Source organism: Bidens hawaiensis, unplaced genomic scaffold (assembly GCF_021521415.1).
Source record: "Bidens hawaiensis isolate Kalapana, Puna unplaced genomic scaffold, B.hawaiensis_p1.1 tig00010251_1, whole genome shotgun sequence".
Classification (NCBI taxonomy): Eukaryota; Viridiplantae; Streptophyta; class Magnoliopsida; order Asterales; family Asteraceae; genus Bidens; species Bidens hawaiensis.
This window is the reverse complement of record NW_027491776.1, coordinates 579216-606617: the sequence shown is the minus strand read 5'-3', so window position 1 is coordinate 606617 and position 27402 is coordinate 579216. Positions and strand designations below refer to the sequence as shown.

Genomic DNA, 27402 nt, shown 5'->3' with positions numbered 1-27402 from the left:
TTTTTGGCCCGGAAAAAAACCGGTTCGGTTAATAACCGGACCGGTTAATAACCGGTTTTTGTCTGTCAAAACCCTAACCGGTCTAACCGGTTAGGACCGGTTTAGAAACCGGTTAGAACCGGTTAATAAACCGGTTTTTTTTTTTTTTTTTTAAATAACCATTATTTTTTCACAGTATAAACAAACCGGTAACTACAAGGCAAACCGGTAACTACAAGGCAAAACGGACTGACCGAAGCCATTCTTTGCTTTCGTTGTTAGGGTTCTTTGCTTAGAAGATTAAAAACACATAACTTTATTTATAGTTTTTACATTAAAAATACAAACATTAAATCGTTATCGCATATTCGTAACTCAAAAATACAAACATTAAAGAATGCTTAGACACGATTACATGAACAACTTGCTGTTTCTTACTCATTATTTGCCTCCATGTTTGCTGTTTCTTTAACTAATTTTCTTCGCTACCCGATCCCGAGCTATTCCTTAGGTAATCGTCGTACGCGGCTTCTTCATCGGTCATTGGTTGAGTGTGTCCTTCATTGACCTCGTCTTCATACAAGCCCGCCTCATACTCCATTTCCCCCTCGAGTGAGCGTTGATGTTGTGCCCTATCTAAAGAGTCCAAGTAATCCTTGTAGCAAATCGACATCTCTATAGCTGGTGGAGTGAGTCGAGTCCTCCTAATCGATATAACCCTGCCAGAAACAGAAAAAGCAGACTCCGAAGCTACCGTGGAAGCTTGGACCGTTAGTAAATCTTTGGCCATGGCGGCGAGGATCGGAAACTCATCCTCCTTACCTCTCCACCAAGCCAGCAAATCAAGACTTCTAAATTCATCCGGAGTCATGTGTTTCACAAAGTTGGTACCACCATACCTTCCAAGTTCACTGCTTGGGGTGTTTACCTTTTAACGTTTACCGGCGTCTTCCCAAATCATGTAGTACATCCCCATTTCAAGGTCGGTTTGGGATTGGGATTGGGCAACAGCTCTTAACGAGTCATGAATTTGGGAAGACGACCCGTATTTTGTAAGGTAAACATCATACATGTTTGACAAGGTGGTGTTGAAAGCATTCTTTAAAGTTTGGCTATAATAGGGGTTTTGATCGTCGTTTAACTCTAGCTCATCACAAATTTTTTCTATTAAAGCTTCAACACCACCAACATTGATGCAAGGGTTTAACGCAGCAGCACATGTCAAAACAGCGGGTAGTTCTTGAAAATATTTTCTAAATTTTTCTTTCATTTTTACACCCATATCAAAATAAGGTGCACCCCTACAATGAAGTTCACTCAACTTTGTGCACATGACAGCCATTTTTGGTAAAGCAATGGGGCTTGTTGGATAGTAAACCCCGGATAAACTAGTTGTGCAAGATTTAAAAATTTGAAGGACCTCCGTAACGATCTCAATCAATAACCAGTTTCTAGGATCGTACGGTGCACATTTACCCCTACTTGACAAAATTTGATGAAACGCAATTAATGATTCTTTTTGTTGGATGGCTTTCTCAAACATATCACAAGTCGAGTTCCATCTTGTTGGACAATCCCAATTTGGCCCCAACCATTGACAATTAGCTTCTACACAAAATTTTTTGTATCTTGAAAATGTTTTATTGTTGCTAAAAACATCTCGTAACATTCTTTTAAAATTGTTTCTTTGCGTTTCGAACACGTTTAACCCATCTTGCACGGCCAAGTTGATAATATGTGCAATGCATCGGCTATGAAAAAACGCTCCATCACAAATAGGTTTATACTTTAATTTTAAATGGCCAACCGCGGCCGTATTGTTGGACGCGTTATCAAACGAAATTGAAAAGATTTTATGTTCAATCTTGTATTGTCGAATGACTTTATCCAAGAGTTTAAAAATATTTCTACCCGTGTGCGGGTAATCAAACAATTGAAACGCAACGGTTCGTTTCATCATTTGCCACGACTCGGGGTCAACCCAATGAGCCGTCACACAAATGTATGAGTCGGGCGAACCATGAGGTACCGAACACACATCCGTTGTTAAGTTTACACCAGTTTGTAAGTTTGAAAAGTATGAAATTAGTTCGGATTTAGCGTTTTTCCATGCTTTAAGACAATCTCTTCTAAGGGTCGAACGACTTACGTGTTGGTAGCGTGGTTGAACATACTTTTGCATCATCTCCGTGAATTGAGGGTTGTCGAAGTGGTTGAAAGGAAGTGTTTGTTGAATCACAAAGTTTGAAAACTTTTGACGTACCGCTTCAAGGTCGTACGTAAACACCGCTCCTTGATTCGTCATCTCCGGCTGCGAACTACTTCCCGATTCGTCCTTCAAGGCCTTGCAAAAGGGCCTTTGTATATGCGCTTTTAAAGTGGAGTTTGCATCTTTGCCATAAAACTTCAAACAATGTTTGCATCGAGCTTTTTGGCTACCGTTAGACATTTCGCATAGGTCGAAATGTTGCCAAACATCATGGTTTCGTTTCGTGGGGATGACCCGAACGACCGTTTCTCCCGTGTTCGAGGCACCCATGTTGACGGATGAAGCAGCACTTTGGGAGGCCATGATAATCGACAACGAAATAAGAGCGTATGGAGTGGTAATGTGGTATAATTGAGCGTGAGATAACAAAATAATCGCGTATGAAATAAACGTTTAGAGCGTTTGGAGTTGTATAATCGAGTGTGATCTAACCAATACCCAACCTAAACTATATATAGATGTTTGTGGGGGTAAAATGGTAAAAAAAAAAACGGTAAAAAAAAAAACGGCCATATAGCCGTTATACAACGGTCAAAAACCGGTTTTTAACCGGTTAACCGGTTATGGAGAAACCGGTTAACCGGTTTTTCCACAACGGTCAAAACCGGTTTTTTTATAAACCGGTTAACCGGTTTTTCCATAACCGGTTATTAAAAAAACCGGTTTTTTCATTAACCGGTTTGTTAACCGGTTTTGGATCTAAAACTTGTAACTGAAATACGAACCGGCGGTTTGTAAACCGGTCAAACCGGTTTTTAAAAAACCGGTTTTCGTAAAAACCGGTTTCCGGTTTAAACCGGCAAACCGGTTCCCCAACCGGTTTTTTTGACCATCTCTAGTTACAGCCTAAAATTAAACTCCCAATGTTGTCTTTTTTTAAAAATTTTGGGGCCTTAGAAAACATGTGGCCCAAAGCCCTTGCTTGGGTTGCAACCACTGTTGGGCCGGCCCTGCCTTAGGCCGAAGGAAATAGTTTAACCGCCTTTGACTCCACCTCGCATACTATCTTTTTTTTTAATCTTTAATATTAAACATTTTATTTCAATACATGAATAAATAATAATATTAATCTTTCATTAACTATATAACTAAAATAAACACTGATAACAAATAAGTAGGCACATTCGGATGATGAAGATATTGATTATGAAAAAGATAGTATTTAAAAAATATAGATGATGAAGAAGAGTGTATTGGTGTGAAAAAATATAACATGTTGAGGTATATATACAAGTAATTTTTTTTAAAGAAAAAGATAGAAATTAAACAAAAGGGACACTCCTTTCAAGTTTTTACCCGTAAACACCTTAACACATGTTCAATTTAACACCTTTAAAGCATATGGGGGAGTGGTATTTAACGCCATTCTTCAGTCCTTGTCATCATTAACACACAGATCATCATAGTATACCGAGAAGCCTTAGTTACATCGATCATTCTTCTTCCTTTTACCATCAGTTTTTCGTACGAACCAAACGACGCAATAACTTGTTGTGCAACTTTGCTTATTTGGTTGCATCTTCTCTCCTATTGCTCGTATCATTCATTGTATGTTAGCTAAACCTCCAAACGAAATGTTTCACTATTAAAAGAATAACTAGATATTCAATATATTCCAAATAATAAAAATATAAATATATTAGGAATACTACACGATTCTTTATGTTGGACTAAGATCCCTCTTAATATAGTATTCCCTTCATCTATAGAAACTTTTAGTTAACACCCTCATGTGACCAACTTGCCTTATATACTTTGAATATTGAGCATTATTAGTTAAATTATATACAACGATTGGTAATTTAGGAATAGTTCAATGAATTAAACTTTTTTTTTGAACAACCATTAAAACGAAAATAGCATAAGCTAGAAAAGAAACAAAATGTAACTATCAGATTACAGGAAGAGGAGTTTTAATCTACTCGGGTAAACTAATACAAGCTACCTTTTTTTCTCTTTTTATCTTATCCAAGAAAACGAGGAATAAGTCAACGAATTAAACTTCGAGTTTATTAAATCAGGTTGTTTTTAAATTCGATTCAAATTGAATTTGGTTCGATTCCAAGTATTAAGAGAATATAAATCAATTTAAATGGTGATGTTATACTATATAATAAAATTTATATGTAATTAGAATTCTAACTCAGATCAAATCATAAAATCATATTTGACAAGAAATCTAGATTCGATTGGTTTGCATTTTGATTTGAACATCAAATTCAACAATTTTTCGAGTTCGATTAAAATAACGAACACCGACCAAAATAAGAGTCAGCCAACTAAACAAGATGACACCATTTTCCATCACCAACTAGCATTTCATATAAATCTAAATATAAATATAAATATTTATAAAAGTCATACTATCCAAAAAAAACCCACAAAATCATGGTCCTTGCAAAGATTAAGAGGTTTGAAAATATCGGACGACTTAGGACAAGCCTCGTGAATATCTTTGGACTTATCCGATGACACTATTGTTGTGTCACAAGGACATCAAAACGAGACGTTGCTATCCACACTTGAATTATTACTTTAGTTGTCCCAACACGTTAATGATCAATAGATAGAGTTGTGTCTTTTAACATCAAAGATGTCTTGTCTTGTGGACATTTGGTATTGCTATTTCTGCTAATTACAACAATGATCCGATGAGTTTTTTTTTTATCAACCATATAATTAATAATAATATTATGTTTTTGTAACAACTTTAATGTAATTGGTTGTTGAGGGACTCTGAAAAGGGCAAATTCCTCAAATAGCCTAGTTTGACTAACACTTTTCAGAAATAGCCTAGGTTTTCAAAAATCCCCAAAATGGCCTAACAATCCGTCAAATTCGACAGAAACAAGAATTGATCTGACGGATTGATATAGCTTATTAGATGTTGACACGTGTTCAAATTTTCCGACGGATCCGACGTTTTTCTAAGCTATCCGACGGATTCGTGTTCTAGGTGACGTAATAATAAACAGTCGGATCCGACGGTTCAATTAATGCTTCCGTTGGATCCGACGGTTAAATTTGTCCGTCGAAACATAGATTTTCAATTCAGGGGTTTATGATTTTGAGTAATATAGTGAATTAAACACTATGGTTGTGTTCTCCTCATAAAACTAATTATTTACAATATGGATTTGATTGGTTTTGTGTAGAAATAAGAAATATGGAGATAGGGATTTAGAATTTAAGAGGTAGAAGATGAAAAATTCCGTCGGATCCATTAATACGTTGACACGTGGCGCGATTTTAAAGGTCCACGAATTCTGTCGGACTGTAAGGCCCTGTTACCGGTAGTCCTACTTTCGTGTTGGATTTACTCATAAACGCAGTTCTAAATATCAGAGTTAATTAAAACATTTAAAGGTCAAGAACATACCTTTTATACGTTCGGTGTGGTCGCGGTTTGCTTGGTTATCTCGTACATTGAAGATCTAATAATGGTCGGCTTGATTCTTGGTCTCGGATGTCTCTCTCTCTCTCGGCCGAATATGGTGTAGTGTATGTGTGTGTTTTTGAGTGTGTAGAGATTATGATGGAAATAAAATGAGGGTTTAGGGTTTTAGGTTGGTTTAAGGGATATTTATATCCCTTAAAGCCCATGGACCTAAGGCCCATTCTCATTTAACCCATCTTAATTAATCTAAGTCCATGATCCGTTCTTTACTCGACATTAATTAATTAATACCGCGAAATCACTAAACGTAACTTTCTTTATTTAACATTATAAATTTTAGGATGTTACACGGACGGTGTTGAAATTTTGTCGGATGCGACGTTATTGTTAGGCCATTTTGGGGATTATTTTGAACATCTATTCTATTTCTAGAAAAGTTTTAGTCAGACTAGGCTATTTGGGTTCTCCTCTAAAAAAATTATCGCCGTCATACAACTCATCTTAGGTAAGTTTAAATCCTAGAACACAAGTGTTATCTCCTACCAACATCATAATATTGGAATTGAACCAGGACCATATGAAGGTTCGGGTAAAACTTTCGCCACATGTGTGGTTCAAACTTGGTACATCTTCATTACATCACACTTAACTCAGCTAGCATTCGCAGCTGAGCCAAGGATCATTGACATTTTACAGTAATACTATTACGTGGTTGGAGTACGTATGTGATTACATATGTGAAGGTTTTAGAAGTAAACAAATTTAGTTATACCTTTTTGTGTTCAAGATATAGTTTATACCAATTGCACTAAATATTAAAAATATGGTGGACTTATGGAAGCTGATCGACAAAAGGGGGTTCAGGGTGGTGCCGGATCTCTTTTATAATATCATTTTTATGCCTAATATTCATGATAGAGTCAACTCGACGCAATGGTCGATAACGTAGTGGAGTCCGTAAACAACACAAACTACGCGTAAACTATTTGAGATGGACTTATTAAAAAATGAGCCGAATTTAAAGAAGTTCAAGTCATGTTTAATTGTAGTTGATGTACTAAATATTATATAAAATTACGGTAGAAAATAATGGAATATATGCTATTTTATGTTATAACTATGTAACAACAATTTTGAGGTGTTCACGAATCGAGCCAAGATAGGTTCGAGCTCGAGCTTGAAATTAAACGAGACAGCTCAGCTAGGCTCGAGCTTGATTTTGAAGTTAACGAGTCACAGATCGAGTCAACGAGCTGAGCCATGACGCAAACTGAGCTTGGGACGATATTGGCTTGGTTACAAAAGTAAGACTCAGCTTAGGTTGTTTCAAATCAAGTTTTTTAGCAAGTTTTATTCGAGCGAGCCACGAGCTTCGAGCCACGAACTTTTTGAAGTTTAAGCAGTCATAGATAAATAACAAAGAACTCATAGATAAATAACAAAGAACTTGAGCCCATACCAAAATAAAGCTTGCAAATGAACTTAGAAGTTAGATCTCCGGCTTTAGATATACAACTTGAAACGGAACAAACTAACTTTTAAACCCTTTTAACTTAAACGAGATCGAGAGTAGGCTCGACAAAATTCATTTATACCCTCCCATATAAACCAACACAAAAGCTGTGAGTTTTCAAGCTCAAAAAAAAAGTAGCCTCATAACATACTTTTTATGCTTGTGTTCCTTATATCTTAAACACATAGGTCTTAAAATACTATGTAAACTAAAAAAATGATTTTTTTATATATAAAAGACAGCTTCGTTACTTTTTAGTTCTTGTACCGAAAGGGAAATCCACTTTCTACATTGCCTTTTTTTAATATATGTTCTATAGCGATACTGACGTTACAGATATAGAATAAAATCAGAGGTCGAGATTGAAAAAACGTCACCTAAGGTTTAAAGATATTTTGGTAGATAGTAGACTTTGGAATCTCGCAACCATCCAAAAGAGAAGGTTACAAATGCCAAGTGATCAAAATTCGTGTTCCTTGATTATGATATTCTATTTTCCAAAGTAGCTTAGCTTATAAAGAATATATACTAAAGTCTTAACCCCACAAAGTGTGGTTCGTTATTTTATATTCTAACATTTTTCTTTGTATTCATTTATATCACACAAGTTCAAACGTCTATAAGTGGGATTCTCATATGTAGCTTGGTAAAAGTACATCAATACTTGGTTTTTAAGATACAAAGTTGTTACTACACAATTCACATACATACCACTGGCGGACCCAGAAATTATTTTCTTGGGAGACGACGTCGGAACTTAACACTAATTTTAAGTGGGGCGATCGGGATATTCACATAAAAACAACACTAAAAAAAATAATTTAAGGTGGGCGGTAGCCCCCCATTCTAAAGAGCTAGGTCCGCCAATGTACATGCATATATACAAATATATATAAGGGCGTCAATGGTTGACACGACCCAAACCCGATATGAAGAAAAGGTGTTTAAAAAATGGGTTGGGATCAGGTCAACTAACACGACCCGTTTAAAAAACGGATCAGGTTCCAGTTCACCCATATAAAAATGGGTTGATTTGTTAACCCTTTTAACTATTTAAAAATAATTGTATAATTATATTTTATTTCTGTTTTCTTTTTCATTTTTCTAAAAATACACTTGTATTTTCAAGATTTTTAATAATTTTTAAAAAAGCATATTCATGTTATTCATTTATTCTACCAGACTTTAAATAATATCATTTTGTTTTTAATTTTTTTTAATAAATAAGTTAAACGGGTCGTATTAGAGTCGACCCGAATTTATATGTGTGGGTTATGATTGAAATCCTTATCACCAATAATAATATGGGTCGGGTTCAGGTTATACATTTAAGCCGTCAACTCGTTAACCCCAACCTGACAACCCGACACTATTATTCTATTAACACCCCTAGACTCAATGACTCATACATCCATCATCCACACGTTTTGTTCCTCTGGGACAACCTTAGATCAGGCCCATTATGGACCCAAACCTTGATAGAGCAGGTGACTTATATGACTAGTTGACTAGATGTTAATATGCAATAAAAGTATATTTATATCTATCTATACTATATATAATACACCAAACAATGGTAAATTAAGACACACATTTTTAAGTAATTTATAACATTTAAAGCATGAGGTACATGCGTTAGTAAGGGTAAACATGTCTTTTAAACACAATCCATTCAACTTACAAGTTTGGTCCCTCGTCTTTTACCATATTATGTTTTTAATTTAACTTGCAAACTAACTTCTCACCCACGATTTTTAAACGACTATAGCCTTTTCATACGTTAATATTTTTATAAACAAATTGCACCATAAAAACGAGCATTTTATTCTCTTTAATTTGGATATGATATTGTTGTAATTTTTTTTCATTTTAAATAAATTAATATGTTACGTAGGGGTGTTCAGTGTCGGTTTTGATGGTTTTTAAGTTAAACTTGTGAGTCTAACCGTTAATACTGATTTTTTGTCGTCCAAAACCAAACTCAACCATTGAAAGTTGAAACCGAATCGTTGTTAACGTCCTGGTTCCAGTTTGGTTTCACAGTTTAAACTTTAATAATAAATTTAGTTTAAAATAATTAATAATTTAAATGTACCACCAATTTTAACTAAAAACCAGCATAATATGATACTTGAGATGATCATAAATAAAAAATGATAATTTTAGCCATATAAATGATAAATATTAATGGAAAATCTAGGACGTGAAATAATAACAACAAAGAATACAAAAGGAATCATATTGCAATTAGGTTAATTTACAGTGTTTTCTGGTTTCATATGGCCGGTTGCCGATATAAACCGCGAACCAACCGTTCACTACGTTTTGAAAATTTTGAAACCGACCAACAAACCGAAAGTAAAAAAGAAAAAGAAAAAAGAAGTCAAACCAATGACCGATTTAAATGATTTCAAGGTTTTAACCGAACCATAAACACCTATATTTGTACGTGATTAGCAGGTTCAAACACCCGATGCATCGCGCGGGCACCCGTCTAGTACTATATATAATATACCATTGATGGACAAATTAAGACGTTTTTGTTTAAGTAATTTACAACAAAATATGCATGAGGTACGACATTAATAAGGGGCACAAATATCATTGTTGTGACATTCGTCAAATTTGAGTCTCAATTTATATTCATTTTGTAAACTTTCATATTGCAAACCCGACTCAACATTTTAGAACCTTATTTATTTATTTATTTATTATACAATATTATAATATACCTCGACCATAAATAAACCGATGTTTGTCATGTTATACTATCGTTAAGAAAATCATAAGGAGTTCAAAACGATTTTCGTAAAGTCGTTACGAGTTGTACAAACCTTTAAGCTCGCTTTAAACATTCATTAAAACTTGAGGGGGCTGTTATGAAAATATGCCTACATATATACCCAACCCAAAACCCTAACCCTACCCTTAACATCATAAACTCAGCCTCCCTCTTTCTCTCTTGTTTTCCGGCCGCCGCCGCCACCCTGCCGGCCACCACCTCCGGCGACGGCACTACAGCCACCCTACTCCCTCTTGACCTCCGGCCCACTAACCCTAACCCTAACACACACGCACATCAGCCGTCTCCTTCTTTCCCCTCCTCGGCTCGTTTTTCCGGCGGCCGGCTTTGGCACCACAGCTCTCTCTATCTTCCCCTCCTCTCTTCTTTCTCTCGCCGTTGTTCTCTCTCTCTCTCTCTCGCAGCTCTCTCTCTCTTTCTCGTATCTCTCTCTCACACTCACACCCTTTCTCAGCCGCGCTCTCTCTCCCTCTCAGTCGCTCTCTCTTTCCGGTCATATGAACGTATGATAGGTAAGGAAATTTCAGTTTAGTGTTATTAGTTTTTCGTATATCAATTTGTCGGATATAAATTGTTAATAATTGGTTGGTTAATATCGGTTATATTTTTTGGTTAAATACTTCGAAACGGGTTGGATGAATATTGGTGTTGTGTTAAATTGAGGATAAGATGAACATCGGTTTCGGTTAGCTAAGACGGAATACACCCGGGTTACTAACCGCTTAAAATCGGTCTTGGATTTATGTTTAAAAATAAATATACATATAAATGTTATATTATTATTTTAGGTTTAATTAATTTTGTTACTATTAAATATTACTATCACTATTATTATTATTATAATTAGATATATATATATATGCATATAATATAAAAGACTTATTTTTAAAATTATTAATACTATTTTATTATTATTATTATTACTATTATTATTATTATTAGTATTAGTATTATTGTTATTATAAATATTAAAGTTGTTAATATTACTTTTAAAGATCATATTATTGTTATATATTAAAATTATATTTCATAATTTATTATTAGCAATAATATTATTATATTTATTTTGTGAGCTCGTTTAGAACTCGAACCGACACCGAGGGTGGTATTATTATTTACTATTAATATTATTTATTACTGTTATCATTCTTATCAACAACACTTCAACTAATACCAAAGCTTTTACCCTATAACTATTATTACTTGCATTATTAATAATAATTATTGATATATATATATATACTATACTCTATTATTATTAATAATAATAATTATTGTTATTATTATTATCATCTTTATCTTATACATATCTATATATATACATATATAAATACATGTATATATATATATCCATCTATCATATCTTTTTAGATTTATTATTATCATTACTATCATTATCATTAATAATTTTATTATAAACTTTATTATCAATTCATTTTTAAATCGGACTCTTAATTTAAACATGTCTCGTTTTTATTTAATATTGGTTAGTTATTTAAAAGCCTAATAAAATAATAATTTTATTTTAAATTATAAATTTAGTACGAGTCCCTAATCATTAACAAACTAACCGGTAACCCGATTAACAACCGAACCGTCTCGTCCAATGTTTCAATGTAATTTCAACTAAAGTTCAAGTTCATTAATATATTTTATTTATTCGTTTTCAATTAGCTTTCAAGTCGGATTCGTTCGTTTCGTTTACAAGCTTTCTAATTGTCGATCATTTATTATTTCCCGATTCGTCAATCGAGGTGAGTACTTTCATACCCCTTTTTCCATCTTCCGTTTTGGGTGACATTTCATACTTATCAAACTAAATGCTTTATTTACTTGAATCTTAAACCCACAAACGTGATTGTATACATTACTTAAATACTTGCTTGATTTGGTGTTCTATGCTATATGTCTATGTGTTTATCGCTTTCGGTTGGTTGAATCTATAAATCCTAGACTACTTGGCATCCCCTTGTAGCAAGGTGTCGTTAACGTAATGCAATTAACGATATTCTATTAAATCCTAGACTACTTGGCAACCCCTTGTAGCTAGGTGGCACTAACGTAATTCTATTAGCGATTGTCAATTTATCCAAGTTGTTGCTTTTATTTATTGTTTTGTATACAAGTTTTGTGGCTTTTTATTACTATATACTTATATGCTCAAACTTATGAATTGCTCACCAACCTTTGTGTTGACAAACTTTATTTTGTGAAATGTTACAGGTTTGACTTGACTCGAGGACTTGATGAAAACGTTACCAAGACCTTTAGGATATTAGTAAAACGAACAATATAAATGTTACTTGTATTCAACTTGTTTGTGTGAACGAGATGTGTTGTTTATCTGATTTGTTGAAATAAAACGAGTTAAATAAATATTGTCACTTTAGATAGTGTCTTATGTATTTGTCCAATCACGTTGCACCCCGGCATGTTTCGCCGCCTTTGGTCGGGGTGTGACAATTGTAACATCAAATCTCATGTGTCTTCAAAATAATTACAAGTTTAATCCCTTAAAATTACACAATTGGTCCTTGGTCTTTTACATATATATTATTTCATTTTCATTTTAACCCAACTACCCCCATGGTTTTTAAACGGTCATAACTTTTTCATACGTTAATTTTTTTTAAAATAAATGGCATCATAAAAACGAGCATTTTATTATCTTTAATTTGAGTATCGTATTGTTATAGTTTTCGAAGTAAAAAAAATTATGCAAAAGTGTGTCCGGTTTGCTTTTGATGGTTTTTTAATTAAACAATGAGTCAACATTACACGTTTTTTTTTTGTCGTCAAAAACCAAAACTAAACTGTTTCTAAATAAATCCCAACTAAACCGAACCATTACCAACGATTAAGTTTTGATTTAGTTTGTACTTTGATAAAAAAAATTGAGTTTAAAAATTTAAAACAAAAATTATTAATTTGCATATACCTTCACTTCAAACTAATCATCAACTAATACATTATTAAGATAATCATACTATGAATAAAGATAATTTTTGTAACAACGTGAAAATTTCGAGTTCAAAGTATCAACTTTCCAAAGTCTAGGGACTAAAATTGCCAAAATCCAAACTTGAGGGTTAAAAATGAAAATTCTGGTTTCTTGACCCATCGCGCTACGCGATGAGTCAGAAGAGACTCACATCGGGTACTGCGATGGGGTGTTTGACAACATGTGCCACGTGGCACACGGTGGGTCTATTTGCTGCCACGTGTCACCACGTGGCAACACTGCCGCCACGTGTCGCGGCGACTGCCACGTGTCAACACGTGGCAGGTCTATATGGGTGAGACTCTACATACCTATATCACGGTACGCGATAGGTCTGTTTAGGTACCCATCGCGTACCGCGACGGGAGCCCAAATTTTGCCTATAAATAACGGCCAAGGGCATTCCATTTCTGCACACCAAAACAGCTCCTACATCTCTCTACTCTCTCACTAGAATACCTCAAAATTCGTGCCTCGTTTCCTCGATAAGCGTGTCTCGAACCTTCAAATTGTGTGCCAACGATTCCTTAAAGTTTGTGCCACCCTCCACCCTCATTCATCAAAAAGGCGTTGTTGTAATGGCAAAGAGTCCCGAAAGACATGCTGACAAGTGTTGAAGTTGGCATATCAAAGTTGATCGAGAAAAGTAAAGCGGCGTCGGAGTGCTTCTTATTTCTCTAGAGTTTCGATACGCCACTAAGGTTAGACGTAATAATGAATACAATATAATTCAATATTCTATTCAAGGCTTAAGCCTTAAGCCGAGGTTATACTCGATGCCTCGATAAAAGAAAAGAAAAGAAAACATAACAAAGAAACAAATGAAAGTATGATTGTTGAATATTGTGATAACATATATATGTGTGTAAGTATATATGTATATATTCTTTGTTATGAGAATATTATTTAATGAATAAAGAGTATTCTTAAATAATAAAAGAAAAGATTACGTTTCTTGGAGAAGAAGAAACGTCGGGTTTTCAATATAAACTAAAGGTTTATAATTTACTTTTAAACTGGAAGTTTTTAAGTAAATAAAGAATTGAACTAAAGGTTCAATCGAGGATTGAGATATAAGACTAAAGGTCTTAAGCTGGATCGTGTATCCGACTAACAAATATTTATACTCATACTATAGGTGCGAGATAAAGAAAGGGAAAGACCCTTGGACGGTGAGTGAAGCTGATCTTAAAGAGATAAGGGGAATACGCCCCCAAATATTTTAAACTTGTTTTCAAATGAGTCAAACTTGTTATATGAAATTGTTTACAAGGAACTATGTGTTCCTAAAACCGTTATAACTATGGGTATGAACCTAGCCCTCAGGCTGTGGTATACGTATGTCTGGATCCTTGCATAGGTGGTACTATGCGATGTATGGGCATGATCGCACCACCCTTGGTCGTAGGATGCTCTCCTGCAGGGAGTACGACCTTATGTGTATATTTACGGGTACTTAACTAAGTCGAACGCTGCGGTGTTTGCTGAGGTGACCTAGTATAGAGGCTTTGGTTTATAATGTGTTATTTGACTTTGTTATTCCTAAGCCACGTTGGGCCGAGGCAGGCGTAGTCTCGAGGGGTAATAAAGTAAAAGAATTATTTTGCGTCAGCGTGTTCACCAGCATTCGTTGCTGACGTATTTTCTTACATTTTGCAGGTGAACAAGTTTAACGCTTGGAGTATCGAAGTGCTATTTATATAAATCCGATGGCTCGGATTTCTTTTGTAAAACTTAACTTAATATGATAGTTTGTAATTATAAACACATAAATATTTTGTTAACTTAAACGGGTGTTTTACTCCCGTCTTTTGTTATATATAAATATTACATTTTCGATCCTTAAAGTTTATAAGTCTTCCGCAAATTAACGCAACTCCGATTTATTTACAATTACGATACCAACTTATGAGTCACGCTCCTAGGCCCTAGACGGGGGTGTGACAACTTTGGTCATATAAATAATATATCTTATTAGAATAAATAAAAGACGAAATAATAACAAGAACAAAAATTATAAAAAAACCACTGGAAATTTGGATGAATTAAAGTTGTAATAAACGAGTTTGCTCGTATTAAATAAAATTGTGGTTAACTATATTTTAACTATGTCTAATATATATTATATCTAATACTAAATAAGTAAATAATTAATATTTCAATATGTACGGCCACCTCCGGTTTCAACCATGAAACCAAACTGGTGAATGATCTCACGGTTTTAAACGAAATAATGAACACCCAAACATTTGTTACATGATTATCAAATTATGTGTTTCCAGTTTCTCGCTGCATCGCGCGGGCACTTTTCTAATCTTCTTAAAACCTAACCATAACTCCATAAATTTTCTTGATCCTTGTATATAACGACGTTGAGATTAATTATCATTAATAATTTAATAGGCTAAAGCATTTTGGTTAATGTCAAATCTACCCTCAATCTTTCATTTGTAACCAATTTGTCCATATGAGTGAATTAGTTAAAGGGTTAGGCTAAATGTACCCCCCGTGGTTACTTGGCATACCCCATCTCCATTGGAAAAACCAACTTTCATATTAACCCTTGAAATTATATAATTACCAAATTAGCACAAAATAAGGATTTCATATTATTTTTTTTTACAAGTTGAGTTTTTTTATGATTTCGAGTTTCGGGTTTAGGGTTTAGAGTTTAGGGTTCGGGTTTAGGTTTTCAGGTTTCGGGTTTAGGGTTTAAGGTTTAGGTTTTGGGGTTTCGGGTTTCGGGTTTAGGGTTTCGAGGTTAAGGTTTAGGGTTTTAGGTTTTCGAGTTTTGGATTTATTTTGTAAAAGATAAAGAGGTAAAATAAGGATATTATAAATATATATACTATTAAAATATAAAAAAGATATTATAAATATTTACAATATTAATACTAAAAAAATAAATTAATAGTAATACTTGATAGTTTTTTATTTGATATATGTAGTATAGATTATTAAGTGAAAAAAATGTTGTAGGGACTAATAAGTATATAAATAATGTTAGGAGGTAATAGTAATTTATCTAATAATTTAAGGGGGGAGGGGGGGGGGAGTATATTTAGTAAAATGGATGTAAGGAGGGGTACGTTTAGCAACACTCTTAGTTAAACTTGTGACACCAGATATTATAACATTCATATTCTAAAATGAGCAATTAAGTTGGTAATTGAATTATATCATAACTTTAAGAAGATTTCTCACTAAGAACATTATTTTGAAATTTGATACGCGTAAGGTATTTGGTGACAATGTGTTTCCCGAATTACTATTATATTATTATCCAATAAACAACCATTACTTGCATACGTTTTAAAACTAGTTTCTTTCTTTAACATCGTGGCCATTTATGTTATGATGTTTATGTTGTAGTAAAAGACATTAAAAAGTTTTCTTAACTAATATCAAAGTACCTTAATTAAATTATACGTCTATTGGAATTGATACAAGTATATATTCTATCCGTTGATCATTACGTACATATCAATACTAAAAACCGAAATATGGATGTGAGTGATGCTTTAGACTACTTTGGCTCACGTCTATAACTATTCGATTAATTAACAAGTTCTTGTTATAAGTTGGAATATGCATATTTAAGGTACAAAATCACACAACTTGGAACATCCCAACACTTTGATAATATATAAATCTAAAGTCTCACGTTTTATATTGATAATTACTCATTTGATGAATGATTATGCGTTGTATTAGTTAGAAAGAAGATGAACCAAAATATAATAAAACGTAACATAGGGTTGCAAGATTAGATAATAACTTTGGGGTAAATTCACCATTGAGCATGATTGAGGGAAGAAAGTGAATAAATGGTAAATGAAATGAATAACTTGGTTGTCTTTTGAGTTTTTAAGGAATTATTATTACCAATATGTTGAATTTGATACACTTTGGAATCATGTTAGATAGGAAACGATGAAGATTTTCGATTAGCTGATCACCCACTAATCGTAACTTCGATTTAAACTTAATCATAACGGGACTTGATTTCATGAAATAAGGAAAATAATATTTGATTGATAGAATAAGTTTCGGATTCACATAAGTCATATTTATGTGTGTGTATACATGTACCTAATAATTTGAAATTGACAATGATCATTGTTTCATTATTGTAGAGATACCCATATAGTAGGATTAAACTCCAATGTGTTAGGTCTCTTTATTTTATCACTATAATAATGCGCATGATGATGATACCCGAACAATACCTTCGACCCTAAAATGACTTGAACGTTGGAGTGCCCTGATAGCCGTTTAACGAGCTTTTTCCTGTGATTGTAGTGAACAATGCTACTTGTAAAGAAAGCATCTATCAAGAGCCTCATTTTCTTAGTGAGGCTTTTCTATAAATATGTAAACAAAATATGAAGGGTTAAGGACTGTAAACAATATCTAAAGATCTTCTCTAATTCAAGAACACTCACAAACACACCCGTTAGTCCATATCTCACTAGTTGTTCATCCAAAACATAAGACGAATTCAAAGATAAACACGCACAAACTTTTCCTTGGAAGCATCCCACCGGTCACGTTGGATGCGAACGAGCTCATGAACAATAACAATACCATTATGTAAAAAGAAGAGAAAAGTGACACATGGACTAATCATGACTACGAGTAACAAAAGACATCAAATCCTTAAGCTTTCTTTGGATTAAAAATAAGTCTTATTTCAAATCTTTGTATTGGAACGGTTGATGCATCTTTCCTTGTGAAACTTTGTTATCATTCTCGGCTCTAGCACCTTGCTAGTTTTCCTTTTAGTTAGAGGTGTGTGTTGTGCGGTTCGATGCGATTTTTCACTAAAACCGAAAACCAAACATTCGGGTTTATGATTTTTTAAAACCTTTCGGTTTCGGTTTTCGGTTTTTGGGTTCGGTTCAGTTTTGGATGAGGTTTTTTCGGTTTTGCTAATCGAGCCAAAACTTTTTTGGCAAAACAAACTTGACCCAAGATATTGAAATTGGACAATTTTTTTGCTATAAACTAATGATTAATAGAATAACGAACTTTTTGACCTAAAATATTAAAAAATAATAAAAGATACATTTAAAATCAAAACTAAAAATACTAGCATTATTAGTCATTAATCGTATGTAGAAACAAAACATATTTGCTATTAATCATATGTTAAAATAAACAAATAGCCATCGGTAGATTTTGTTTAAATGTTTAGGGTTAAGATATTATAGTTATTCAATTTTTTGGTTCGGTTTTTTCGGTTCTTAACATAATACAAAACCGAACCAAAACCAATATTTCGGTTTTTGCTAAAGTTTTAAACCGAACCGCCAGATTTTAATCCAGTTTTTTTTGGTTTTGGTTCAGTTTTTCGATTCTGATTCGGTTTTTTCAGTTTTATAAATACCCCTACTTTTATTTTTTATTTTTATTTTAGTGCAAGTCGTGTTCAAAGAAAAAAAAAGTAAAACAAATACAAGTCTAGCACTCTAGTTACTAGTAGCTAGTAGCTACCATGGGGCAAAGTCTAAATTCCAAAATGACCGAGAGTAAAAAAGGGGATAATAATAATAATAATAATAATAATAATAATAATAATAATCGGTAAATAATAATAATAATAATAATCGGTAAATAATAATAATAATAATAGTGGGAGTTCTGACGTGAAACCCCGGGACGGGAGGGTGATCGGAGTGAGTCAGTGTGCAAATAAACATAAACATAAAAATAAAAATAAAAATCAAATCTAATATCCATCCAACTATTTGATTTCAGCTTCGAAGATTTATTATTATTAGTATTATTATTGTTGTTCAATCTTCACAGTTAGTCAGTCCATGCCGTCAACTTCTTTTCAGATCACCACCGTCTAATTATTATTATTATTATTATTATTATTATTATTATTATTATTATTCACCATCCATGGGAGGAGGACACACCTACACCACCAATCCAGACGATTACAACCTTCTAGAAGAAGTCGGTTACGGCGCTAGCGCCACCGTCTACCGCGCGATCTATCTCCCGTCCAATGACGTCGTCGCCGTCAAGTCTATGGATCTCGAACGCATCAACAGCAATCTGGTACTACTATTACTTATTAATAATAATTGTAATAATAATAATAATTTCATTACTTATTAATCTGCTATTCATCCAATAACTCCTCAGTTTGTTAGTTTAGCTAAAACCTAGGGCATTTTGTTCCTATTTGATTCAATTGGAAGCGGCAACCGGTTTCGATTCCGGTTTGTTATCGAATAGGATTGAATCGGTCGTGTGAAGCTCAATGCGGTTGTTTTCAAATTGTGTAGAGTTGAATCGATCTAGAACTTGAAACTTAGGACATTCGATATCGGAAGTCGAAGCTCGTAGGGAATTTTAATTTCGCGTAATTGTGCAGATTCTATTTGCTCTAGTCAAACTAGGTGTTAAAATATGTGTTATAGTTTTACTTAGTTTTATTTATGATCTGCTAGTACAGAAATTAACAGCAAAGGGGTTGTAGTTGAGTCACTTTATTAAGTTTAGGTGATTTGGGGATCAATTTGACAACTATAGTGTTTCTCATAAATAAACCTAGGGCATTTTATTGTTCTGCTAAAGCGGAGTTGTTTTCGATTCCAGTTTGGCATTGTGATCGAATGCGGGAATAGGATTGAATTGATGGTATGAAGCTCAATGTTATTGTTTTCAAATTTGTAGAATTGAATCGATCTAGAACTTGAAACTTGGGGCATTTGATATCGGAAGGAAGTCGAAGTGCATCGGTTTCTTTTAGGAAGAGGGGATTTTAATTTTGCTTAAATTGTACATTTTTATTTGCTCTAGTCAAAGTAGATGTCTAAAGGCATTAAAGTTTACATAATTTTGTTTGTGATCTGCGATATTTGTCCTTTGAGCTTGCTCTAGTACAGAAGCATTTCCTGTATAAAGATTGGGGCTAACAGCACAGGGGTTGTAGTTGATTCACTTTATTAAGTTTAGGTGATTTGGGGTAAATTTGACAACTATATTGTTTCTCATATATAACACCTGAGGCTTTTTTAAATTTTCCATGGTAAGTATCAATGTGTCTTCCTTAAATTACAATAGAATATAAAAACATGATCGTTGTCATTAAAGATTCTTTATTATGATGCTTTTGGTTGCATACATCAGATTGCGAAGCGATCTAGCCCCTCCCCAGACCCTGCACAAATGCGGGAGCATAGTGCACCGGGTACGCCCTTAGATAAAAAAAATTCCATTTATTTTTCCTTGATAAAACACAATGATTATATAGAAAAAAGTACTTCAGTTAAATGTTACACATATGCTCACCACATATATACAAATATCAAAAATCAACAGGCTTGATTTTAAAATCACATGAATTCATGATGCAGTGATGAAATCGCATCGCGTGATGCGGTTCCATGATGTGGTTTGATACGATCTTATGTGTAACATGGCACCTTATGCAGCTGACCAATATTTAAACAAGTTAGACCATCGATTGCAATTGATCTGAGTTTTTTCAAATCTGTTATCTGTCCATCAATTAAGCGGTAGGTTTTTAAACAAACTTGACTACTTATTGCACCAATCTGGCCAAAGATGATGGGAATATCTTATATTTCAGTGTTTAAAAGTTAAACAAGCTCAAATATTATCTATAATTTTTTTTTTAGATTTTTTCAATAACAAATGCCTCACATACGTGATTTGCACGCTTCGGGCATCACATATTCACACATTGGCTTTTAAGATCAAAACGCATTGGATCACAACACGCCTTTTAAAACCAAGCCAACAGAAACTGTACCCCTGAATACATCATGAGAGATGTATAACAGAAGTACACATGTAGTGGAATTTGGTGATGAGTATAACTTGTGTATGGACTGTTACAGGATGATATTCGAAGGGAAGCACAAACAATGAGTTTGATAGATCACCCTAACGTGATAAAAGCATTTTGTTCATTTGTTGTCAACCAAAATCTTTGGGTTGTTATGCCATTCATGGCAGAAGGTTCATGTCTACATCTTATGAAATCAGCATATCCAGATGGCTTCGAAGAATCAGCTATTGCCTCGATTCTCAAAGAGACTCTTAAGGCTTTGGAGTATTTGCATCAACATGGACACATACACCGTGATGTTAAGGTCACTAGATTTCTCTTCCTTTTGTTTTTATTATTCCTACTTTTATATTGTTATTGAACTTTTTTCTCTCTCATCAAAGCGAGTGAAAGTTAACATTTTGATTAATTTAAGAGTGAATATGCATTATTTACGAATATAAGAATTTAAACGTGGGATCTTTATTTACTCTTTTTTGTCTATTTAACTACTAGGTTTTTGAAGATAGAACTTTCACTCTTTTGTAATGAGAGAGAAAATTTATTGTTCGCCTTATGTCAAATTTAGGATCTCTTATTACCTTTTTTTTGGCAAATTTCTTTTATCATTGTGAGATAATCACAACGGTAGTCATTTTTCTGAGTGTGTTATACCTCCGGTCATGTCAGAACAATTTCACCTATATAGCCACGAGGTATGTGAATACACAGATTTTTAGTCGTGTATCTACTTTATCCCATATAACTCACATACACGAATAATAATACATTGTTACGTGCCATACCCTTTATCCCATGATCTCCATGACACATAGGCCATGCACCCAATTTTACTTCATGTTTTCGTTTATTTTATTTAGTTACAACTTACAAAGTGTTAGTGGTTAGTTTAGAGATAGTAGTCGTGGGTTAGGGATTTCATTTCTTGTTGCCTATAAAAGGCTATCTAATTTCAATATCAAATTATGAATGAAAAATAATGAATTGATCTGGTTATTCTCTCTAATTTCTGATCTGGAATCCTTCTTATTTTCTTGGACCACTTGATTAACGATTTGGTTCGTATAAGTGGTATCAGAGCCGCTGTGACCCCCCCCGGACCCATGGCTACTTGAAGTCTTAAACACTATTCAAACCCGAGTTCCGTCAATGGAGGGAATCCGTTGCGAGATGCGAGTCCCAGTTTGAAACCGTCTTCCCCAAGCTTCGACAGATCTGAACAGTGTTCGAAGCCCGCCACACCCCTACACGCCACCGCCCGTTTCTGCTCCCGTACCATCACCGGTTTCTGCTTCCGCACCAGCATCACCTCCGTTCCCCACCCCTACAGCTGCTCGGACTCCAAAATTGTTGTCTATTCTTAACCCTACACCTTGCATCACACCTACGGTGTTGCAAACTTAATTGAAGATAAGTTCTCAACCCAAGCTAAGCCTACTTTACGTTCATTACAGCTCCAAAACCACATCTACTTTTAACCTTCAATTCCATTTATTGCCAACACAAATCAAAGCATTAGCAAAACCGTTTGCACCGGCACTGACACGGTCACAAAAATTGAAAAACCACCCCCTCAACTGTATGTATTCGGCTCTAACCACTTAGTTCATATGATCACCAAATCAACATTGATAGCTGATACATACCGACAAAGTTTTGGGTTAGATGTTGAAGACAACAAGACAAATCAAGGCAACGTGAGTGGCGCACCACTACTACATCCCCGAATGCACTTGGACGAGTCGACTGGCGACCGCCATGGCGACATTCCGTCCTTGAGGACAAGGACGATTTGAAGAGGCGAGGAATGTTACGTGCCATACCCTTTATCACATGATCTCCATGACACGTAGCCCATGCACCCAATTTTACTTCATGTTTCCGTTTGTTTTATTTAGTTACAACTTACAAAGTGTTAGTGTCTAGTTTAGACTTTAGACTTTAGAGTTATTAGTCGTGGGTTAGGGATTTCATTTCTTGTTGCCTATAAAAGGCTATCTAGTTTTAATATCAAATTATGAATGAAAAATGATGAATTGATCTGGTTATTCTCTCTAGTTTTTGATCTGGAATCCTTCTTATTTTCTTGGACCATTTGATTAATGATTCGGTTCGTATCATACATACGCGATGTGATGTCACAAATAACATGAGTTTAAGTCAACTATTGATAGGAAATATGTCTTCTTTTGTGATTTTATCTATTATTGTTAGTACGGTCATTGTTGTTAATACTGTTATGGCTGTTATTTATTTTTTAATGTTATTTTGGTCTAGGCTGGAAATATACTTCTCGACACTAATGGGGTGATAAAGCTTGGGGACTTTGGTGTGTCAGCCTGTATGTTTGATAGAGGTGATAGACAACGCTCTAGAAATACTTTTGTAGGAACTCCTTGCTGGTTAGTACATTTTCTTTAAAATAGTATTTTGGTTATTTTTTTAGTCTCTGAGATCACTCATGACTTAATTTCAATACTACGTTACAGGATGGCACCAGAGGTACTGCAACCAGGAAGTGGATATGATTTCAAGTGAGTGTAGATGATCTATATGTTAATAAATTGTTTATGTTTTGCACAAAGAATCACAATTTGGTAATAAAACATTACAATCATCATTTACAGGGCTGACATTTGGTCATTTGGAATTACTGCACTGGAGTTGGCTCATGGTCATGCCCCTTTCTCAAAGTATCCTCCAATGAAGGTTAGGAATATATCCATTTCAGGTGTCGGATACATTTTATTATAAGTTCCTTTTTAATGATTATTCTTTTGTGTCACAGGTTCTCTTGATGACCATTCAAAATGCACCCCCTGGACTTGATTACGATCGCGATAAACGGTTTACTAAGGTAGTTTTATAGTTGTAGTAACATGCAATGTTACATTCTTACATAAACATGAAAACTTTATATCCTTTTTAACAGTCGTTTAAAGAATTGGTTGCGATGTGTTTGGTGAAAGATCAAACAAAAAGGCCAACTGCTGAGAAGTTGTTAAAACATTCTTTTTTTAAACAAGCAAAACCGCCAGAACTTTCTGTGAAGAAACTTTTTGCTGACTTACCACCACTGTGGCACCGTGTGAAAGCCCTCCAGGTATGCAATTCTCGTTTTGATGGTTTATAATGTTTAAACCTTTTTAAGTATCCGTTTAGCGTTTATATGGTTTGCGAAATATGTGCAGATTAAAGATGCTGCACAGCTAGCTCTCAAGAAGATGCCCTCAGCAGAACAAGAAGCCATATCACAGGTTAGAGGCATTTTTTTGTTAATGAAGTTAATTTTCTCCTTTTTAACACTAATTATCTGTCTAATTTTTTTATTTTTTATTTTTTATGATGATGATATCCAGAGTGAGTATCAGCGAGGTGTTAGTGCCTGGAACTTTGACATTCAAGATTTAAAATTTAAAGCATCCTTGGTACTATTCAATATACATCTTGTTAGAATTGCTTCTTGTATTTTTATAACCGACTTTATTTGAATTTTGAAGATGCAAGATGGTGATGAAAATCAAGATACCAAAGAAGATGAAGTAAATGCTTCATCATCTGTCAATAATGTAATAATATTTCATCCAAACTATGAAACTATGCCCTTTGAGATTATTGAATTTGTACATCATAATGAAATACTGATATGCTTCAGGATGCATCTGATTCAAAGGTGACACTTGGTGAACTAAATTCCACAAGCGAGATTGTTTCTAGGTCTTGTCAAGTTTTCATTAATTTATTAATGTTGTTTTTAATTAGTTTCTAACGTTTATAATCTTGCTTCAGTGATGAGGTGGTCCCATCTGAATCCCTGAGCAATAAGGGAGAGACCTCAGAAAGTAGTAAAGGGAACATTCTAGAAACAAAAAGAACAAACACAGAGCAACCTCCTTCTACCTCAGATAAAGATTCAAGTCAAGCTAAAACTAGAGTTTTAACAGGAAGAAACCGAAAAACACAAAGTGGGCCTCTAGTGGCGGGCGTGGTTTTAAATCATTCCAAATCTGAAAGAACTCGTATATTAGAGAGGTTTCATCATTATCTTTAATTCTTTACTTGTTTCATGAAGATTTATGATTTGCATAATTAATTTATTTTTTTAATTAGGTCTGATAATGAAAGCTCACAAGCAATCGATAAAATTCATCAAGTAAGAAAAGCGCCCAGTTTTAGTGGTTCTTTGAATCTTCCAAACCGAGCTTCAGGAAACAGTTTATCTGCTCCAATAAAACCAACTGGAGGTATTCTTTTTATTCTCACAGTTTCCTTCTTTATTAATGAAAAGTAAAAACAGTTGTTGGTTATGCGTATATTTTGACTTTTTCACAGGGTACAGAGAATCGTTGGATGAAAAATCAAAAGCAAGTTTGGTGCAAATAAAAGGACGGTTTTCTGTTACATCTGAAGATCTTGATCTTGTAAAGGTATGATTGATTGTAAAGCTAATGGGCCTGCTAAATTACGGTTTCTAACTTAAGTTTTTTGCTTCAGGATATACCATTATGTACGGTCCCACGACGGTCGCCTCAGGTAAGGAGATAAATCTGATATTAGTTTAGATGTAAATTATAATATAATGTCTTAATTATGTGAAAATAGGAATCACTGAGGAAGTCTGCAAGTGTGGGTGACTGGATATTTGATTCAAATAAAATGGTTTGTATAATTGTATCCCACTCGACTTCATCATCATCTAACTTCATAAATTTTGTGTTTCTAATTTAATTTTTTTTTCTGTTTACCAGCCAATCCCTAGGGAGAACATTAGCAGTTCTGCACATAGTAATTTACCTTCATCATTTCTAATGCCACACCTTCAAAACCTTTTTCAGCAGACATCGATTCAACAGGTAATTAATTACACCAGATTTACTTCTAAATTCTAAAACAAAATTGAATTGATGGTGAAGTTAATGCTCTTATTAATTTAATTACTTGTTTGCTCAGGATCTTATTTTGAATCTGTTGAATACCTTACAACCAGCTGAGGTGGCAGACGGTGAGTCAAAATCTTCGTTGGTTTTTCAATTTTGTTGTGAATAAATTTTAACTCGGATTTCTTTCAGCTTCTCAAAACGGGAAATTGCCCCCGCTGCCTCGTACTCCCGAGAACAATGGATCTGTACGCAAATAAATTCACATTTTACCTTTTAAGTTCAAATGCTTCATTAGCTTAGTTTTAAATAATTTATTACTAAATTTTCAGGTTGAAGTTTCTGATAGAGAACGTTTGCTGCTTACGAAGGTTTCTGAGCTACAATCCAGGTTCAACCAACATTTAAACTGTCTTTCATATACATATACATATATGTATGTCTATATATGTATGTATGTACATCGACATATCGTTATCATGTTTTTTATTTGATTTTTTTTTCAAATGCAGGTTAACAACCTTGACCGAGGAGTTGACTGCCGAAAAGTCAAAATACTTACAAGTGAGTTGGTTTAGATCTTGTATTTTACATCCTTACCTCTCAATATTTTTCAAAACAATTTTTTTCGAAATTTTGTATATTAAGTTGGTTATATTGCGTCAAATACAGTTACAAGAGCGAGTTAATGCAATTGCAAGCCGGGAGGGTGGGCAGAAAGGCGAAGCTGATGCTTGATACACTCGTGGGAGTGATGTAATGCTGTATATTCTGGTAAACTAGCTAGTTCGCTTTGTTTACAAAATATTTTTTTTATAACAATTAAGGCTAACCGACTACAATTAATTGGAAGCAGTGGTGCTTGAAATCAAGAAAATTGGGTGATCGTCCTCGGCTGTGTAATAAGTTTTTTGTTTAAAGATTTCCTGATGTTGAAATGAAAAAAGAAAAAAAAAAGAATCGGGTAGCGAGGAAACCTTTTCTTTGATTAATTTTTCATACAAAGAGAAAGAGTGCCTGGGTTTGCAGTTTGCTGTTATAGTAGCAAGCAAGATTGATTGCTTGATTCTTTGCTTGATTCTTTGGGCTGAATATCTGAAGCTCATTATATATATAATATATAAATATATAATATGTATTATGTTTAATATTGGTAGTAAACTATAATTGTGAAGAAACCAAAGGTTTACATGATAAGTTTTTGTTTGTATGTTGAGATTCTATGTAACTGTTGTAATCCAGAAATGTGAATAAGATAATAAACTGAACTACTTTTATGTTTTTATATTCGGGTTTGGGAGAACATTCTTCCATTTGTGTGTGAATGCAATAATGTGTTATTGCGGTAGCCGGTAGGGATTGTTTTTAAAAGATTGATTATGATGATCAAAATCAGTTCATGAGATGTAACTTGATGGGTTGTAGGAGTGTGTTTTGATAAATTCAAGTGTGTAAATTAGGATAAAATGATTAGTGACTGAATATAAACACAGACTATTTAAACACAAATGATTAGTGACTGAATATAAGTTAACAGGGTACTTTTAAATTGATTATTAGATTATTAATCACATATTAAATCAACTTTTGTTTCTTTAAAAGACAATTTTTCTTTTTTACTTTCTCATATTCTAAACTAAGACCTTTGTATGTTTAAAAGACTTTATCACATCAATATAAAAATAGTTATATACACACACATCAATATAAATATACACTTGAAAAATAG

The 27402-nt window shown here is 34.0% G+C and overlaps 1 protein-coding gene across 2 annotated transcripts; it reads left to right on the top strand.

Moving 5' to 3' along the window:
• Nucleotides 1–18638: 18638 nt before the first annotated feature.
• On the top strand, nucleotides 18639–26941 carry LOC143534614 (uncharacterized). Of its 2 annotated transcripts, none has more exons than XR_013135575.1 (23): nucleotides 18639–19034; nucleotides 20846–21100; nucleotides 23074–23198; nucleotides 23286–23330; nucleotides 23424–23505; nucleotides 23585–23653; nucleotides 23729–23899; nucleotides 23988–24053; nucleotides 24156–24224; nucleotides 24297–24365; nucleotides 24452–24513; nucleotides 24586–24828; nucleotides 24907–25040; nucleotides 25129–25223; nucleotides 25291–25329; nucleotides 25399–25455; nucleotides 25545–25649; nucleotides 25747–25798; nucleotides 25866–25921; nucleotides 26006–26064; nucleotides 26186–26256; nucleotides 26346–26447; nucleotides 26530–26941. XR_013135575.1 is itself a non-coding variant. In XM_077029062.1 (23 exons), the coding sequence occupies exons 1-22, from the start codon at nucleotides 18873–18875 to the stop codon at nucleotides 26409–26411; spliced, it is 2133 nt and encodes a 710-aa protein (XP_076885177.1). In that variant the 5' UTR covers nucleotides 18640–18872; the 3' UTR covers nucleotides 26412–26447; nucleotides 26530–26940. The 2 variants fall into 2 exon arrangements, 1 of the variants encoding a protein (XP_076885177.1); XM_077029062.1 differs by having other exon boundaries at nucleotides 18640–19034; nucleotides 26186–26237; nucleotides 26530–26940.
• The last annotated feature ends 461 nt before the right edge of the window (nucleotides 26942–27402 follow it).

Bases quoted from the DNA above. Each gene is read 5' to 3' on its own strand.
- LOC143534614 (XM_077029062.1), top strand. From the start codon at position 18,873: ATGGGAGGAGGACACACCTACACCACCAATCCAGACGATTACAACCTT. The intron at 19,035-20,845 runs GTACTACTATTA...GGACTGTTACAG, and splicing joins AACGCATCAACAGCAATCTG to GATGATATTCGAAGGGAAGC. The intron at 23,199-23,285 runs GTTAGTACATTT...ACTACGTTACAG, and splicing joins TTTGTAGGAACTCCTTGCTG to GATGGCACCAGAGGTACTGC.